Source organism: Diceros bicornis, chromosome 18 (genome assembly GCF_020826845.1).
Source record: "Diceros bicornis minor isolate mBicDic1 chromosome 18, mDicBic1.mat.cur, whole genome shotgun sequence".
NCBI classification, from domain to species: Eukaryota; Metazoa; Chordata; class Mammalia; order Perissodactyla; family Rhinocerotidae; genus Diceros; species Diceros bicornis.
The window spans coordinates 42,709,270-42,724,662 of record NC_080757.1 but is presented as its reverse complement, the minus strand read 5'-3'; the positions used below and the strand labels follow the sequence as shown (position 1 = coordinate 42,724,662).

The 15,393-nt window shown below is 56.1% G+C and overlaps 2 protein-coding genes across 7 annotated transcripts in view; one reads left to right on the top strand and one right to left on the bottom strand.

Annotated features, from left to right (window-relative positions):
- The window catches only part of HDAC5 (histone deacetylase 5), a 37,326-nt gene extending 28,790 nt beyond the window's left edge, over positions 1-8,536 (top strand). For 4 of the 5 annotated variants that reach the window (XM_058561118.1, XM_058561117.1, XM_058561115.1 and 1 more), the window contains 14 exons: positions 438-603; positions 1,436-1,569; positions 1,893-2,013; positions 2,522-2,571; positions 2,725-2,832; positions 3,255-3,310; positions 3,452-3,539; positions 4,488-4,607; positions 4,862-4,959; positions 5,133-5,251; positions 5,955-6,088; positions 6,358-6,442; positions 6,582-6,747; positions 6,828-8,536. In XM_058561118.1, coding sequence (XP_058417101.1) covers positions 438-603; positions 1,436-1,569; positions 1,893-2,013; positions 2,522-2,571; positions 2,725-2,832; positions 3,255-3,310; positions 3,452-3,539; positions 4,488-4,607; positions 4,862-4,959; positions 5,133-5,251; positions 5,955-6,088; positions 6,358-6,442; positions 6,582-6,747; positions 6,828-6,867 — 1,485 coding nt within the window. In that variant the 3' untranslated portion in view covers positions 6,868-8,536. Of the gene's footprint in view, positions 1-437; positions 604-1,435; positions 1,570-1,892; positions 2,014-2,521; positions 2,572-2,724; positions 2,833-3,254; positions 3,311-3,451; positions 3,540-4,487; positions 4,608-4,861; positions 4,960-5,132; positions 5,252-5,954; positions 6,089-6,357; positions 6,443-6,581; positions 6,752-6,827 lie in introns of those variants that run through there. The other variant, XM_058561114.1, reaches the window with a different exon arrangement.
- Positions 8,537-8,607: 71 nt separating this feature from the next.
- Positions 8,608-13,395, bottom strand: G6PC3 (glucose-6-phosphatase catalytic subunit 3). 2 transcript variants are annotated; one of them, XM_058561127.1, is made up of 6 exons: positions 12,934-13,393; positions 10,970-11,076; positions 10,467-10,557; positions 10,152-10,270; positions 9,815-9,956; positions 8,608-9,591 (listed from the first exon to the last, which is right to left on the bottom strand). In XM_058561127.1, the coding sequence occupies exons 1-6, from the start codon at positions 13,149-13,151 to the stop codon at positions 9,228-9,230; spliced, it is 1,041 nt and encodes a 346-aa protein (XP_058417110.1). In that variant the 5' UTR covers positions 13,152-13,393; the 3' UTR covers positions 8,608-9,227. The 2 variants fall into 2 exon arrangements, with proteins under 2 accessions (XP_058417110.1, XP_058417111.1); XM_058561128.1 differs by lacking the exon at positions 10,152-10,270 and having other exon boundaries at positions 9,468-9,591; positions 12,934-13,395.
- Positions 13,396-15,393: the final 1,998 nt, after the last annotated feature.

The window sequence follows — 15,393 nt, the reverse complement described above, 5'->3', positions numbered from 1 at the left end:
TGTGTGTGTGTGTGTGTGTACGTGCATGTGCCTGTGTGTATCTGCGTTTCTGCCTGTGTAGGGCCCGTTGTGTGTCAGTCTCTGTGTGCATGTGCTCGTGTGTACACACCCGCCCCCACTGTTACTACAGTCTGCCCTGCACCTAGCACACACTCCATTCATTGCGGACACAGCCGAGCCCTCTCCGGGCCTGACTCATCCCGCCCCCTCCCACACCCCCGTCCTTCCCAGCCTCTTACCTCAATGCTACTCTGGCATGACTCATCACGTCCCCCTATCCCTCCCTATCTCCTCGGAGATGGAGATGGAGATGGCGAAGGCTAGAGTGTCTCCTGTCCCTGGAGGGAGGAGGTGGGGAAGGAGGAAGTTTGGAAGAGCAGGGCACCTCTCCTCACTTCCATCTCAGGCTAAGCTTCAGCACCCCCCCTCCTTCCCAGGTGTTCTCAGATGCCCAGCAGCTGCAGCCGCTGCAGGTGTACCAGGCGCCCCTCAGCCTGGCCACTGTGCCCCACCAGGCCCTGGGCCGCACCCAGTCCTCACCTGCTGCCCCTGGGGGCATGAAGAGCCCCCCAGACCAGCCCACCAAGCACCTCTTCACCACAGGTGAGCCCCACTGCCGCCGGCTGTCCTTCCACCATGTGCCAGAGGCCTGTGCATGACATTCAGCCTCGTGGGCATCGTGAAGAGCTATAGCCCCTGCCCTGAAGGGATTGTCAGGGCCCCTCAGAGCACTCTGAAGGGAGAGAAAACAGGCCTTCATTCTCTCCTTGTGCACCACAGCCACCCCTGGTAGTGGTGGCAGCCTCTACCCCGCTGGGAGGGTGGTGAGTGCCCTGTCCCTACCCACTGGGCAGCATCTTTTTCAGAGCCCCCACCCACCACCGCTGCGGGAGTCAGCTGATTTTGTGCCATCACCGCACAAGCCCTGGAGCCCTGTGCGGAGAGAGCCCACTGTCTAAGTTGGGTCCTGCCCTTCTAGCTTCCCCTTGTTCTTGCTGTGAGGTCAAGAATGAGGCCTCAGTCCATTCCAGAAAGCTCTTCCGCATGAAGCTGCCCTATGAGGGCTCTGAGGGGGCACACTGCCTGAGGATGGTCCTGTCTCACCGGTGGGGTGTAGGGGGTGGGGGAGCAGCACACAGGGGCTATGACGGCAGGGGGAAAGGAGGAGGTGCGGTGAGAGGGGAACAGTGTGGGGCACAGTGGGCAGAGATGAAAACTGTCAGGGGCAGCCTGGTTAAGGCCTGAGGAGCAAGGGAGGCTTTTGACAGGCAGTAATGGAGGAGAGGCATGTGAGGAGGAGAGAGGAAGGGCAGGTGTGTGGGAGGGTGGCTGGGGTGGGCTGGGGAGAGCTCAGTCAGCGCTGCTGAGGATCCCAGTGGCCAGGCTGTGACACAGCCCAGGGCAGTGCTGGCTCACATGTGTGTCTCCGGCCCAGGTGTGGTCTACGACACATTCATGCTCAAGCACCAGTGTATGTGTGGGAACACGCACGTGCACCCCGAGCACGCCGGCCGGATTCAGAGCATCTGGTCCAGGCTGCAGGAGACAGGCCTGCTTAGCAAATGTGAGGTAAAGGAAGCCCCTCCTTCCTCCAGACCCCACCTCCAACCCAGCCAAAGCCTTTGTGTCTCCCCTGTCGGTGAAGCCTCTCTCCGTGTCTCTTCCTCATCTTCTCTTCAACTCTGATCTCAGGGCCAGTCCCCCCAGCCACCTCCCAGTTCCATCTCTTGCAGCCTGTGGTCTCCAGCTCAGTGGGGAGGGTCCTGGACTGGGGTCCAGAAAGTGGCTCCATGTGCCCCAGGCTGTGGGGCAGGAAGGTCTGGGCATCAAGGAGAAGTGGGTCTTCAGTGCCACTCGTCTCAGTGGCCTCTCTTTCTGCTCTCCCCTGGCAGCGGATCCGGGGTCGCAAAGCCACACTGGACGAGATCCAGACTGTGCACTCCGAATACCACACCCTGCTCTATGGGACCAGCCCCCTCAACCGACAGAAGCTGGACAGCAAGAAGCTGCTCGGTGAGCCGGCCAGCTGGTGGGCAGGGCGTGGGCCAGGCCTTGTCCACTGCCTGGGTGGGATGGGGGCTGGTAGGAAGACTGCCCGATCAGGGTAGGCAAGTGGGTCCCGATGGGCACAGGTCATCCCCTTGGCAGAGATGGCACATTGGCCACATTGCACACCTCCAGGAGGCGCCATTCACATAGAAAACAACACGAACAGAAGGTGTTGGTGGGGTGCATTGCAGAAGGATGGAAGGTGACAGGTCAGGCTTAATGATGGAGGAATGCTTTGTTCTTCTCCCTACTGATCACACCCCTTTCTCCCTGCCCTCTGCCCCAGAGATAGGATGTCCCCCCAGAACAGGGGACAGACATCTCCCAACTGGTGTGGGCTGTAGAGGCCTGTCTTGTGCTTGGGTCTGGCCTTCTTTTTCTGTGACTGAGCTCAGTGCCCTCTGCAGACCCCACCCTGCAGCCCTGGCAGTTGAGGCAGCCTCCAGAGTAGCTCTGTCCCTCTTCTCTGCAGGCCCCATCAGCCAGAAGATGTACGCCATGCTGCCTTGTGGGGGCATCGGGGTGAGTAGGGCACCTGCCAGTGGGGATGGGTGGGTGGCTCTTCCAGCTCTGGCTCCTCCCTTCCCACTACTGGTCTTCTATCCAGGTGGCCACCCCCATTCTTGCCCTCCCCCTGCAGGGGGCACACTGAAGCCTGCTCTCCTGCCCCTGCAGGTGGACAGTGACACCGTGTGGAACGAGATGCACTCCTCCAGTGCCGTGCGCATGGCGGTGGGCTGCCTGGTGGAGCTGGCTTTCAAGGTGGCGGCTGGAGAGCTCAAGGTGAGTGTGTGCTGGGGGCCTCGGCACAGCTTGGCTCCGCCCTGCATCCTCAGGAGTGGAGGATGGGGGCAGCCTTGGCTTTCCCTTCAGTATGACACTGTCCTTTGCAACCTCAACTCTCAGGTGCCAGTGTGGGGAGGAGGTGACAGCTGCAGGGCCAGCTGGGGCGTGAGGGGTATAGAGGGACCAATAAAGAGGCACTAATGTCTGGTGCTCTCGTGGGTGTCCCGAGCCAGAGGTGGGGTCTGCCTGCCCACGTGGCCCACAGCTGGCATTCCTAAAGGCGTGTGGGATATATATTTGTGATCTGTGTTTCTTCCCTGCCTGGCTTACGCTTTTCTCCTTGTGTGTCCAACCACTCTGTGGCCACCTTGCCTGTCTGTCTATCTCTCATCCCTATCCCTCTGTCTGCACCTCTTCAGAATGGATTTGCCATCATCCGGCCCCCAGGACACCACGCCGAGGAATCCACAGCCATGTGAGTGCCACCCCAGCCCTGCACTAGACCCGATGCCCTCACCCCTCCTCCCTCTCAGCTGAGCTGATGTGGTATCTTTTGCTCATGGAGCAAACATCCCCTAAGGCTGACCTCCTGCCTTTTTCTCCCCCCACCCCCCAGGGGATTCTGCTTCTTCAACTCTGTAGCCATCACAACCAAACTCCTGCAGCAGAAGTTGAACGTGGGCAAGGTTCTCATCGTGGACTGGGTAGGCAGTGGGCTGGTGAGGCCAGGGTCAGCCTTCAGGAAGCTCCCTCCCCCCGCCCCTCTTCCTCAGGTGTCCGCGCTAGAGTTGGGCCTAATGACTTACCTTACGCCCTCCTGCCGGAGCATTAGTCCAGCCCTCACATTCCCATGGGGCTCGTTCTTCACTAGGAGAGACTCGAAAGTGGTTTTAGCCCCTGGTCCATCTTGGCCCCCACCTTGCAGCCTCAAGCAACCCAAGGGACGTCCTACTTTGAACAGTGGAGACCACTCCTGCCATTGCTAGAGCCACTCTCGAGTAGGGGGTGACCGTGTGCCAGGCCATAGCGCTCATGGCCACCGTGCATAGTAACAATTAGAATGTCCATTTCTATAAATGGAGACACTGAGCTGTTGGGTGACTTACCCAACCAAGGCCGCTTAGCTTGGGATGTTGGTGTTGGGTTTCAGATAAGGCCTTTTGGCCCCAACACTTCTGCTCTTGCTCCTATGCGGTGCTTCTCAAACCCTGCCTCTCATGGCAGAGGGAAAGGCACCCACCACTCCCTGTGAGCTGGGGAAGTAGCCAGGAGCAATCTTCAGTGAGGATGAAATCTCTTTGAAGGCCAACTTTGGCTTAAAAATTCATGTAAATGTTCAGAGTGTATCTGTTTTCAGTTCCTTACTAGCCTTACGTAAGTTGCCCCCCACGATGTTGAGTAGAATGGGCTCCTAGGGAGATTCACTACATTTGTCCCATGGCTTTGTATCCCCCCTGCGAGGTGCCACGTCCTGGGCCACAGACCCTGGTTAGAGAAGCATGTGACACTGTTATGAATGAACACAGATGCCTGTAGCTAGTGATGGGCTGCACCCCCAGAGCTCACTGTAGGTGGGGGTGGGGGCAAGTGGACTTCTGACCTTTGGGCCAGAGCCTGGGCCATTTGCTTGATGCTTCCACCCTCCCCACTAGGACATTCACCATGGCAATGGCACCCAGCAAGCGTTCTACAATGATCCCTCTGTGCTCTACATCTCCCTCCATCGCTATGACAATGGGAACTTCTTTCCAGGCTCTGGGGCTCCTGAAGAGGTACAGCTCCTGGGCTCAAATCCGGGACTCCTTGGGGAGGTAGCAGAATGGGACCTGGCAGGGAGCCATAGAGGCCTGTGGTGGTGCTGGTATATGGGAAGTCTGGGCTCCTAGTGGGAGGACCACGCTAGGCAAATGCCTCTCCATGCAAAGCTGAGGTCAGTGGAGTGAGGGCTGGAGGCAGGACTGAGGGCGGGGGCAATGTCTGGGATCCCCAAGCAGTGAGAATAACCCCTTGCCCACCATGCTGCCAGGTTGGCGGAGGGCCGGGCATGGGGTACAATGTGAACGTGGCATGGACGGGAGGTGTGGATCCCCCCATCGGAGACGTGGAGTACCTAACGGCCTTCAGGTGGGGACTGAGAAGCGCCAAGGGAGGGGTGGGAGACCCTGGGGCCCTGCCGTGGGAAGGGCAGAAGGCACTCAGTTTGGTGTGGGTGGAGGGGGTTGTCTCTGGGGGGGACAGAGTGGGGCGAGGCCTGGCCCAGCCACCTACTAGGGTCAGCTTGGGCCCTCCCTTTGCAGGACAGTGGTGATGCCCATTGCCCACGAATTCTCACCTGACGTGGTCCTAGTCTCTGCCGGGTTTGATGCTGTTGAGGGACACCTGTCTCCGCTGGGTGGCTACTCTGTCACCGCCAGATGTGAGCCTGCTGGGGGATTGAGGGAGGCTGTGAAACAGTGAGGATGGGGTTGAGTGGGGGCGTGGAGCAGGAATAGACTGATGTTACAGATGTTGGGAGGAGGTGAGCTGGGGGCAGGTCCAAGACTTAGAATCACCCTGGCAGCACCCTCCACTCTCCCTCTGCCAACCCTGGCCTTGAGGGGCAGGCAGGTGAGAGTGGGGTATCAGGGGGTGTATCTCCTCCCAGAGTCATACGGATAGAGCTTGTTGATCCCTCATGTTTCAGTGGTGCTCCTTGTGAGACATATAATTAGATTTTTTAAGCCAGTCTGTTATTTTTTGTATTTAATGGAGCATGTTGTCCATTGACATTGAATTTTTTTTTTTTTAAGATTTTATTTATTTATTTATTTTCCCCCCAAAGCCCCAGTAGATAGTTGTATGTCATAGCTGCACATCCTTCTAGTTGCTGTATGTGGGACCCGGCCTCAGCGTGGCTGGAGAAGCAGTGCGTCAGTGCGCGCCCGGGATCCGAACCCCGGCCGCCAGCAGCGGAGCACGCGCACTTAACCGCTAAGCCACGGGGCCGGCCCTGACATTGAATTTTATTATGGACATATATTTGGGTTTAAATCCCAAATGGGTTTGTGCTCTTTATCTCCCCTTGTGTTTCTTTTTCTCTCCTTTGTTACCGTTTCATTTCCCTTCACCCATCCCTAAAGGTTTTGGCCACTTGACCAGGCAGCTGATGACACTGGCAGGGGGCCGGGTGGTGCTGGCCTTGGAGGGAGGCCACGACTTGACCGCCATCTGTGATGCCTCTGAGGCCTGCGTCTCGGCTCTGCTCAGTGTGGAGGTGAGGGGTGCAGGAAGGGGCTGGGGGAGGTGGGCCAGTAGGCCAGGGGCTGAGGGACCAAGAGGGAGGGCCCCTTCCCTGGGTCAGACAGCACCGAGGGCCCTTGGGAAGGTTTTCCTGGGTCCTAAGGACAGCTGGTGGCCAGGGAGGGCTTTCTGAGTAGGGGTTCCACCTGTCATGAAAGATGTCTGGGGCTGAGTGGGATGGTTAGAGGGGCACGCCATCCCACCCACTCGCTACCCTAAGCCTTCTCTTCTTTCCTCTGCCAGCTGCAGCCCTTGGACGAGGCAATCTTGCAGCAAAAGCCCAACATCAACGCAGTGGCCACACTAGAGAAGGTCATCGAGATCCAGAGTGCGTTGGGGACAGGTGGAGGGGCTCAGACCTCAGCTTGCCAAGGGGGTGGGGTGGAGCTTGTGGGCACACCAGGTCTGGGCAAGTACGTATGGGGGTTTCTGCCCTCTCTGACCCCCTGTCCGCCCCTCGTCCACAGGCAAACACTGGAGCTGTGTGCAGAGGTTCGCCGCTGGTCTGGGCCGTTCCCTGCGGGAGGCCCAGGCAGGTGAGACGGAGGAGGCCGAGACTGTGAGCGCCATGGCCTTGCTGTCGGTGGGGGCCGAGCAGGCCCAGGCTGCTGCAGCCCGGGAGCACAGCCCCAGGTAAGGTTCCCCCCACCTCTCTGCCCTCACCCAAGCTGGTGCTCCCCACTCAGTGCCCCTCCCTGTGCTTGTCCCCATAGGCCGGCAGAGGAGCCCATGGAGCAGGAGCCTGCCCTGTGACGCCCTCGCCCCCATCCCTCTGGGCTTCATCATTTGTGATTTTGTTTATTTTTTCTATTAAAAACAAAAAGTCACACATTCAACAACGTGTGCCGTGTGGGTCTCTCTGCCTCGCCCCTCCTGCTCCTCTAAGTTGCCTCAGGCCCCCCCACCCCACTGTGGCCCACATCTCAGCTCTAGAAGTTTGCTCCCTCTGTAGGGTGTGGGGGTGCCCTTTCCAGCCCCTCGCCCATGTTGTATCCCACACCCACTTTCCTGCATTCTGTCCTTTTCTCCCTTGGAGCCTGGGCCAGCTCAAGGTGGGCATGGGGGCCTAGACAGTACCTTCCGGTTCTGGGTATCCCTGAGTGAGGAGGAAACAGTAAGTCCGGTGCCTTGGCTTCAGCTGACTTGGGGGGAAATGCCTTAATTTTACCCTCCTCCCCTCTCCAACCTCAAGGAAGGATCTGGAGGGTCCCTCTACAGTCTAAGATGTAGATGTAGAGTGGAGGGGAGGTGGGCTCCCACCCTGCAATTCCCCACCCTTTTTCCTGTCTGTTGTCCTCACCATCTCTGCACAGATCCCTTTCTCCTCCTCCTTTCTCCTGGCCTCAGCACCGAGGGCAAGGCTGGGCCCTAGAATGTGGGCCTGAGGTCTGTGTGCAGTGCTGTCTTGCCTCACACTCCTCAGGGCCTACTACCCCTTACCAGGGGCTGGAGAGGGTGAAAGTGTGTGGGGAGGGATGGGGCTGGACTCCTGGGTTCTGAGGGGCCAGAAGGAGCCGCAGAAACAGGCCTGCTCTCCACCTTACTCTACTGGCCTCCCTGCCCCTCTGCTGGCACAGCCTGGGGAGGGGGAGAAGGTGGTCCCTGCAGGGGGGCTCCAGGCAGGTGAGAGCCCCCCTGCTGTTCAGGACCAGATTTCCCCAGCCATCCAGCATGCTGCAAGTAGAAGGGTCAGTGACCCATCTCCCTCCTGAGGCCTTTTGCTTTGACGCCTGGGGATGGTGAGAGTGGGGTTCTAGAAGGGCTAGGGCCAGAACCCAGGAACCCAGGAGTCTGCCCTCAGCTGTAGCTTCCCTTTCTCCTGGGCTTCCTTTGCTGGCCACCAGCCCAAGGAGCTAAGACCAGGAGGGGGCTGGCGCCGTCCTTTCTCTTTCCCAGGAGCCCAGCCTAGCCCTCTGTTTCCAGGGCTGGGGGCCCACAAGTCTTCTAGGAAATGCTGTCCAGCCTATAGGAAACCAAAGATGGGAAGCAACTCCTAGGGGGCCGAGACTTCCTTCTCCTTCCCAACACCGTATACTTTCTATCCTCCCATTCCCAGGGCCCCACCAATCTGTTTACATATTTATTATCCTAACGGGGGCCTGAGCAAGGTTGAGGGAGCCAGGGGAGGGGCAGGAGTCCCACCACCATTGGTTCATTGTGCGCTTGTGTCTTGTGTGTTGTTAGTGTATTCTAGATCCTCCTGGGGGATGGGGATGGGGCTGGGCCCAGTGTACCAGGCCTTCCCATGCTGAGCCCCAGCTCCAGGCCCCTTACCCTCCCTCTCCCCATGGCCGGTCTGGTTCTCATGTAAACCCACTTCTTGCTTTGTCTCCCTGGATATGGATTTCAGTTAAGTATTTTGTAACCCATTACACTGTGTGTCCTTGTATAAATAAACTTGTTTCTGGCAGTGCCTTCTGGAGCCAATGTCTCCGTTCTTTGGGCTCCCAAATGGAGCAGAGGTTCTCATTCCCCCTCCTGGCCAAAAACTGCTCTTTTCTCCAGTCCCTGGACTAGCCAATTTAGGAAACAGGAGACTGGGGTGGGATCTCTGTCCTGTAGGTGAAAGAGGAGGTTTCACTGAATGTAGCCACAGCATCTCAAGGGGCCTCTTGTGTGGCCTAGGTGGTGATCGTGGGGAGGAGGCCCAGGGCTGAAGGGCTCAACTGAGTTTACAGCCCTCCCCTTTCTTTTTGATTCTCTGCCTCTGGAAACAGGGTTGGGGGGTGCAGAACAGGCAGCCTGGCCAGGGTTTCACTTGCACACATGCAGGCAGATTCAGTGGAGATGTGCACACAGGCAAGAGAGGAATCCAGAAGTGTTCAAGGGCTTTATTGGCGCTGCTCTGAGCCCCTCAGTGTTGTAGGAACCCACTGGTCTTGCTGTTGCCTTTGCTCTTTGGGGACTTGGGAGGGAAGGCAGGAGGAGGACCAGCCTTTCTGCAAGACAGACAGCCCTTCTTTGGGGCTAAGACCAGGTGGTGGGAGAAGCGGGAAATTCAAGATGAACAGGGACTGTTGGGGGCTGAAAGAAGATGGATTGCCTCCTGGATTGTGGAGGTCACGGAGTGTTGGCTTTGTGGGAGGGAAAGTGGCAGTAGGAGGCACTCGAAGTCAGGAAGAGCGGATGGGTGGTGCTTCCTGGGCACTGAATGTGTGCACCACCCAGGGCACGAGGGCCAGGACCAGGCATGGCCAGAGGGTGTACTTGAGGAAATTGACAATGTAGAAAAGGCTGATCTGAGGGGGGTAGCCCAGCCAGTCCAGGGGGCCCAGCAGCCCCATGGCTAGCACAAGGCAAGCTATCTTCTGGCCATTTCCCAGGTATGCCCGCCGTACCTGGGCGTAGCAGGGAGAGTGCAGGGCGATGCCCAGACCCAGGGCGGCCCCTGAGTCACGGCTCAGGGAGGCAAAGGGCCGGCTGTCCATGTGCACCCACTCAGGCCGCTCACACCACTTGGAGGCTAGGCTGATGGACCTGCGGGGAGGAAGAGTCTTTGCCAGGGGAGACATTCCCCTGGAATCTAGAAAGCCAATGGCTCTCAGCCCCTATCTCCATGTTCTGCTGTGACCCCAGGAGAGTATGTTTGTGAACAGGTACTATGTCCTTTTTTAGCTACAATGAACCAGAGACCCACCACGCTAGGTACAGGTGAGGCAGGACACGCCCCAGCCTGCCCAAGCTTCAAAGCAGGACTTACCAGGAAAGATCCAGGCCCAGTGTAAAAAGGGTCCAATAGATCAGGCTGGCGCCCAGCAAGAGGGCCAGTGAGGTCAACCCGTAGAAGCTTAGCTCTCGCTCCATGGGTACCCGGGGGGCCATAAGCCAGCCCAGGACAGCACCTAGGGGAGTTGAGTGACAGGAGCTTCAAGGAGTTTGGGAATATGACACCCCTGAGCTACAGTGCAGCTTGGCAGGAGAACAGACTGAGACATAAGGGGGGCCTTGGGGTTGGCTGTACAATGGGAAGATCCTAGACTGGTCCTCCCACTGCCAATGGCACCCTTGGGGCCCACCCTGTTGTCCCAGTTGCTCACCAGTTATTAGGCCAGCCAACACCTGGTGAGGGAAATGTGCTAAGAGGAAGACCCGGGATAGGCCGACCGCCAGTAGGAAGGTGCAATAAGCCAGGCTAGGTATCACTCTCACCCAGCGGCTAAAAAGAAGAGAGGCAAATGATTCAGGGGGTGTCCATACACAGCTTGGCTTCCTTCAGTACCCAAACACTTCATGGTTTGACCAAATGCCCCAGGGTCCTCAAAACTTCAGCTCCCAAGCTGCCCTGCTGCTGGGTCTTTTGGGTCCAGGGTACCATGGCCCCTGTTCCCATTGGTGGGCATGCCCAAGTGTACCTGTGGGCCCGAGTGGCCACCTGGGAAGAGATGGCCGTCATTATGGGCCAGAGGGCTGCTCCTGTGATCATGCAATGTCCAGAGGGGCTGCCTGTGGGGGATCCAGAAGCTTGTGGTAAGAGGAAGGGGGCGAAACCCAGGTGCCCCTGGTGATAACTCAACCCCGCTGCCTCCCCCTGGCCAAGAAGAGCGCCTTCCCCCAGCACTGGTCCATAGCTCCCTCTGCCCTGAAGCCTTCTTCACCCCGACCTGAGGCCACTGCTCTCAGGCTTTGGGCTTTGACCTGTGACTCTTGGCTCTACTTTAAACAGGGTTGGCAGCTGGTATACTGGCATGGGTGTTCTCCTCCCAGAATTCAACTTGGTTTTCCTGGGGTTTCTTTGTTCTCTGGGTCAGTCACTGAGACGCTGGGCCTCTGCTTGGGCCACCCTGGCTAAAAAGTATTCTGAAATGCTCATCCGAACCCTAAGCATGCTGGGAAAGTGAGGTTTGGGGCTTCTCACCTGGACCAGTTTCACAAGAAGAGGGGAACTGGTGAACCTGGGCTGGAGCCTGGCTATAGTACCCAGACTCGTGGACCCACCAAAAGGGCCTGTCTCCAAACAGAAGCCTAGAAGAGAACAGATGCATGATAACATTACACACACACTCACGCAGGGGAACAGGAGAGGGCAGAAGGACACCTGGGTGTACTCTGGAGGGCCTGCAGGGTGGAGTCAGAAAGGGAGTCCAATTCTGTGCCATTACCTTGCCATGGCTTTTTACCTTGGAATAGAAGAAAGCACACTATTTTTTAAAAAGTGATCAAGAGGCAAGAGGTTGTAGGGGGTGTGTGTGTATCCTCTAGGATGTTCAGAAGTCCCATTCTTACCCCTCCCACTGCAGGGCCAGCTCTGCTCTTCTCATCCATAGAGAGCCCAGGACCTGGCTGTCTCCTCCCCTCCCTCCCAGACCCTCATGACACTCTTGATTCCCCCCTCTCCATTTCCCAAATTCCAACCTGAATTACCTACATCTGAATTACTTAGGTAAGCCTCTCATGTCTGAAAATGAGAGTGGGGAATGGAGAGAGGAGGCTGAGAAAGGCTAAGGAGGATAAAAAATTCAAAATCCCCTGGCCTAGCAGGTGCTAGGAAACCACACACTGAAGAGGCTGCTGTGGCCACAAAAAGACGGGAGAGCAGAAGAGATGCTGGCAGGAAGCCAACCGCTGGGGCAGGAAGTACAGAAGAGCCTTGCCTCTCTCTACCAAAAGCTGAGCCTTGTTCACACACCAGGTGTTCAATACATACTTAGAAAACAAATGGGGGCTTTGACATGTGGAGGACATTAGGAGTGTCTACCCAGGAAGGTGGCCGACTCTTAGGGGAACAGGACTAGAGAGGGAGGCTTATACAGACTCTGAGAGAGGAGAGAGCACAAAGCAAATGACAATTAGGCAAGAAGGAAATGATGGAACAACTGCTTTTCCCTTTACGGTAGGGATGAAGCCCTTGCAGAGAAGAGCGGAAGGGAAGGTAACTCCAATTTCGTTTTTTCAGCAAGCCATTCCAGCCCATTCAAGTGCCTTCTATGAACCTCCCTTCCCTTCCCCAGGCTGGGGATCTGGTAACAGAGGCTGAGGGAGGGGAGGTGCAGCTCCTTTCTGCAACCAAGAGAGAATAGGGGACACAAAAAGATAAGCCCCAAGGCCTCCCCTCACTTGCCTGGGATTACTGCTTTCTAAGTCTGTGTGAAGAGCCTCTTAGTGAATGAAGGGGAAAAGGAAGAAGAGAAAGTATTCCCTGCAAGGCAATGCTTTAGCCCAGTGCTTTTCAAACTTCACTGTGCACACGAATCACCTGGGGTCCTTGTCAAAATGCAGATTCTGATGCAGTAGCTCTGGCCTGGGATTCTGTATTTCTAGCAAGTTTTCAAGTGCTCCCTGTGCTGCTGGTCATGACGCCTTAATTTGCAAGCCTTTTCTGTCCTTAGCAGCTGGTGTGAAGCCTGGCACAAAGCATGCTTCTTAAAAACTATGTCAAATAAATGAATGAATAGATGAATGAAAGAGTGAGTTGAGAAGCAAGACTTTCTGCTACTTATGCACCATAGATGCTTGTTGAAATAGATTCCCAGCTCCTCCTCTGGAGTTTCTAAATCTGTATGCCTGAGGTGGGATGGGGTATTTGCATTTTAAACACGCCCCTTAGGTGATTTCTCTGATCGTGCCCATTTGAGAAATACTGGTCTAATGAGTAGGTTGAGGACTCTGAAGTCTGAGTCCAAGATGCACAAAGATGCTAAAAGGGGAAAAGTCAGGGCCTACGGGGTAGGGATGGGGAGGTCTCAAGGCCACGGGTTCACTGGGGTTGGGAGTGGGGAACCCAGGCCTTTGAGGCACCTGCTGAGAGAGATCAGGACTTGCACAGGACTCAGGGCCCTTGAGGGTGGGGGACCAGACCGCCGGAAGGCTTCGCTGTCTCACCATTTGAAGACGAGGTTGAGCCACTCAGTGATGATGCTGATCCAGAGCACCGCGATGCCCACGCGGCGAGAGGCGTAGTAGGCCGCGGGGAAGTAGAACAGAAAGAGGCTTTTGGGATCGCCCAGAAAGGTGACCCAGAGCCACACGTTCTCCAACCAGGGCAGCTGGTTCTGCAGCGCCTCGGCCATCGCGATGCCCGCGCCCAGCGCGGACTCCATGGCGACCCAGAAGCCGGCCGGGCCGGGCTTTGCTCTAGGGCGGAAGCTGAGGAGTCCTGGCGACAAGGAAGCGGCTACCCACTGCCCTGGAAAGCCCACCTTTCCGATCCCCAGGCCCTGCCCCCTTCCAGCAGCTGGTGTAAGCTCTGCCCCCTGCCCCGCCCCCGGCAGGCCCAGGCTCGCGCGAGCCGGCCCTCTGGCCGGTACCGTTTCCTCCTGCGGTCTCCCCGAGCCTTCCTCTCTACTGGGCAGCGCGAGGGACAAATCTTTGCGAAAGCGTTTCCGCAGAGCCCCACGTGGCCGCTGTTGCCGGCACGTGGGCATCCGGCGTAAAGGCGACTCCCGCTGCTGTTCCGGGTTAAGGGACGGACTAACCTGGGCGGCGCGCCCAGGGTCCCTGAGTTGCTGCTGCGAAGCGGAACGTGTAATCTCCACAGCCAGGATTCCTTCCAGACCAGACTTTCTTCGTCAGTACTGCTACCCTCCCAAGATATTCTGAGATCTCTTGGAGAGAGGGCTACGGACACCCCCTCCTCCGGGGAGCCAGGCATCCCCGATCGGTGCTGAAGCGGGACTCTAAATTTGCTCACACCGCTAATCAGTCCATGCGTTCCTCCCGCAGCCCAAGTCTCTCTCGCCCGAATTCATCCGCGATTGATTTGGAGGCTGACAGATAAGCCTCTTGATTTTGAGGAGTCTTCCCTAAAGACTCGCGAATTCTTAACACAGTACTGTCTAAGTCACACTTCTTCCCAGTTCTAAGCTTGCCTCCCCACCTCCCTTCCGTCCTCTTGCCTTCCAAAACCCCGTTGGGCAGATAAACCATGAGACAGTAACTGGGTTGATATGGGAAGAGGAGGGGCACACATCCACGACAAAATTTGGAATAATCCTCTGGAGGAACACAAGCAGAAAATAGAAATGTCAGGTATTCTAGGCGGGGTCCTGCCTAGAGGCAGAGGTGGGGTGGGAGGAGACTGTTGAAGTGGCTTCTCAGTTCCTTCCTACCTCAAGAAACTTTGTTCTTGGAGAGTTTTCTGATGGGTGGATGAAAATGAGAATGTAAATCTGTGTTCTTCTTGGAAAGAGATTAATTTTACTAATTAAAAAGGCGTGGGGAAGGGAAGCTGGATATGAATCTCATTTCACTCCCTTGCTAAATGTTTTTCAATTGCCCTAAGGAGAAAGGCTACATTTTCTAAGTTTTTGAAAGTTTCCTCTAGCCAGACAAACTTTACAAGCCTACCCCACACTGTTTCATACTATTTCTGAGTTACTTTATGTTCTTTAAAGTCACCAAGTTCTCTCCTCTTAGGGGTTCTGTCACATGAAATTCCCTCTGGCTGGAAGATGGATGGCCACCCTCTTTCCCTGTTGGTCCTTCAGGTCCCAGGTTTTTCAATTCCTCTAGGAAGCCTTTCCTAACAGTGCCTGGCAGTTGTATATGAAAACTTATAATCACAATGCCATATAAAAAATGGAGTGGCTGTTACATATGACTTATGGGGGCCAGACAGGAAAGTTCTCTGAAAAGACACACGTATAAGGGAGCAAGTTTTTTTTTTGTTTGAGGAAGAGTAGCCCTGAGCTAACATTTGTTGCCAATCCTCCTCTTTTTGCTGAGGAAGATTGTCCCTGGGCTAACATCCGTGCCTATCTTCCTCTACTTTATATGGGACACCGCCACAGCATGGCTTGATAAGCGGTGCGTCGGTCTGCACCCGGGATCTGAACCTGTGAACCTCAGGCCACTGAAGCAGAGCGCACAAACTTAACCGATAGGCCACCGGGCCCGCCCCAAGAGAGCAGTATGTTTATTCCTATGATTGTACTAATATTCTCCCAACATTAGGAAGTTGATGTCTCTTGTAGGGCAAGGAAACACTTTTGAACTTTGTTCAGGTTAAGTAGTGCCAGGGCTGGCCCTTTGCCTCCCTCTGGACTAAAGAAAGGTCAACCTATTGTTACTCATACGTGAGGCTCTAGAATTTCTATATTGGGGGGGGTAGGTGGGTTAGGGGTGGCAATTGGTGATGGTAGAGCTTGAAAATGTATCTGCATAGTACACGTTAAGAAACTGTTTTGTATATCAGATGGACATTAATGGAGGGGACTCCCAAAATCCTGCCCCAAGGCCCTCTTTGTCACTACCACTGCTCCTCGCTTCTGCCTTTTGCCTGGCTTTCTAGAGGAGAGGGCAAGAGGGGAGATGGGGAAGCATCTTGAGTTCCAAGGATGATGG

Coding starts and splice junctions, on each gene's coding strand:
- G6PC3 (XM_058561127.1), bottom strand. CDS start 13,151: ATGGAGTCCGCGCTGGGCGCGGGCATCGCGATGGCCGAGGCGCTGCAG. Junction 9,957..10,151: donor GTTGGCTGGCCTAATAACTG/GTGAGCAACTGG, acceptor CAACTCCCCTAG/GTGCTGTCCTGGGCTGGCTT. Junction 9,592..9,814: donor CTGGGCCTGGATCTTTCCTG/GTAAGTCCTGCT, acceptor TCCTCCCCGCAG/GTCCATCAGCCTAGCCTCCA.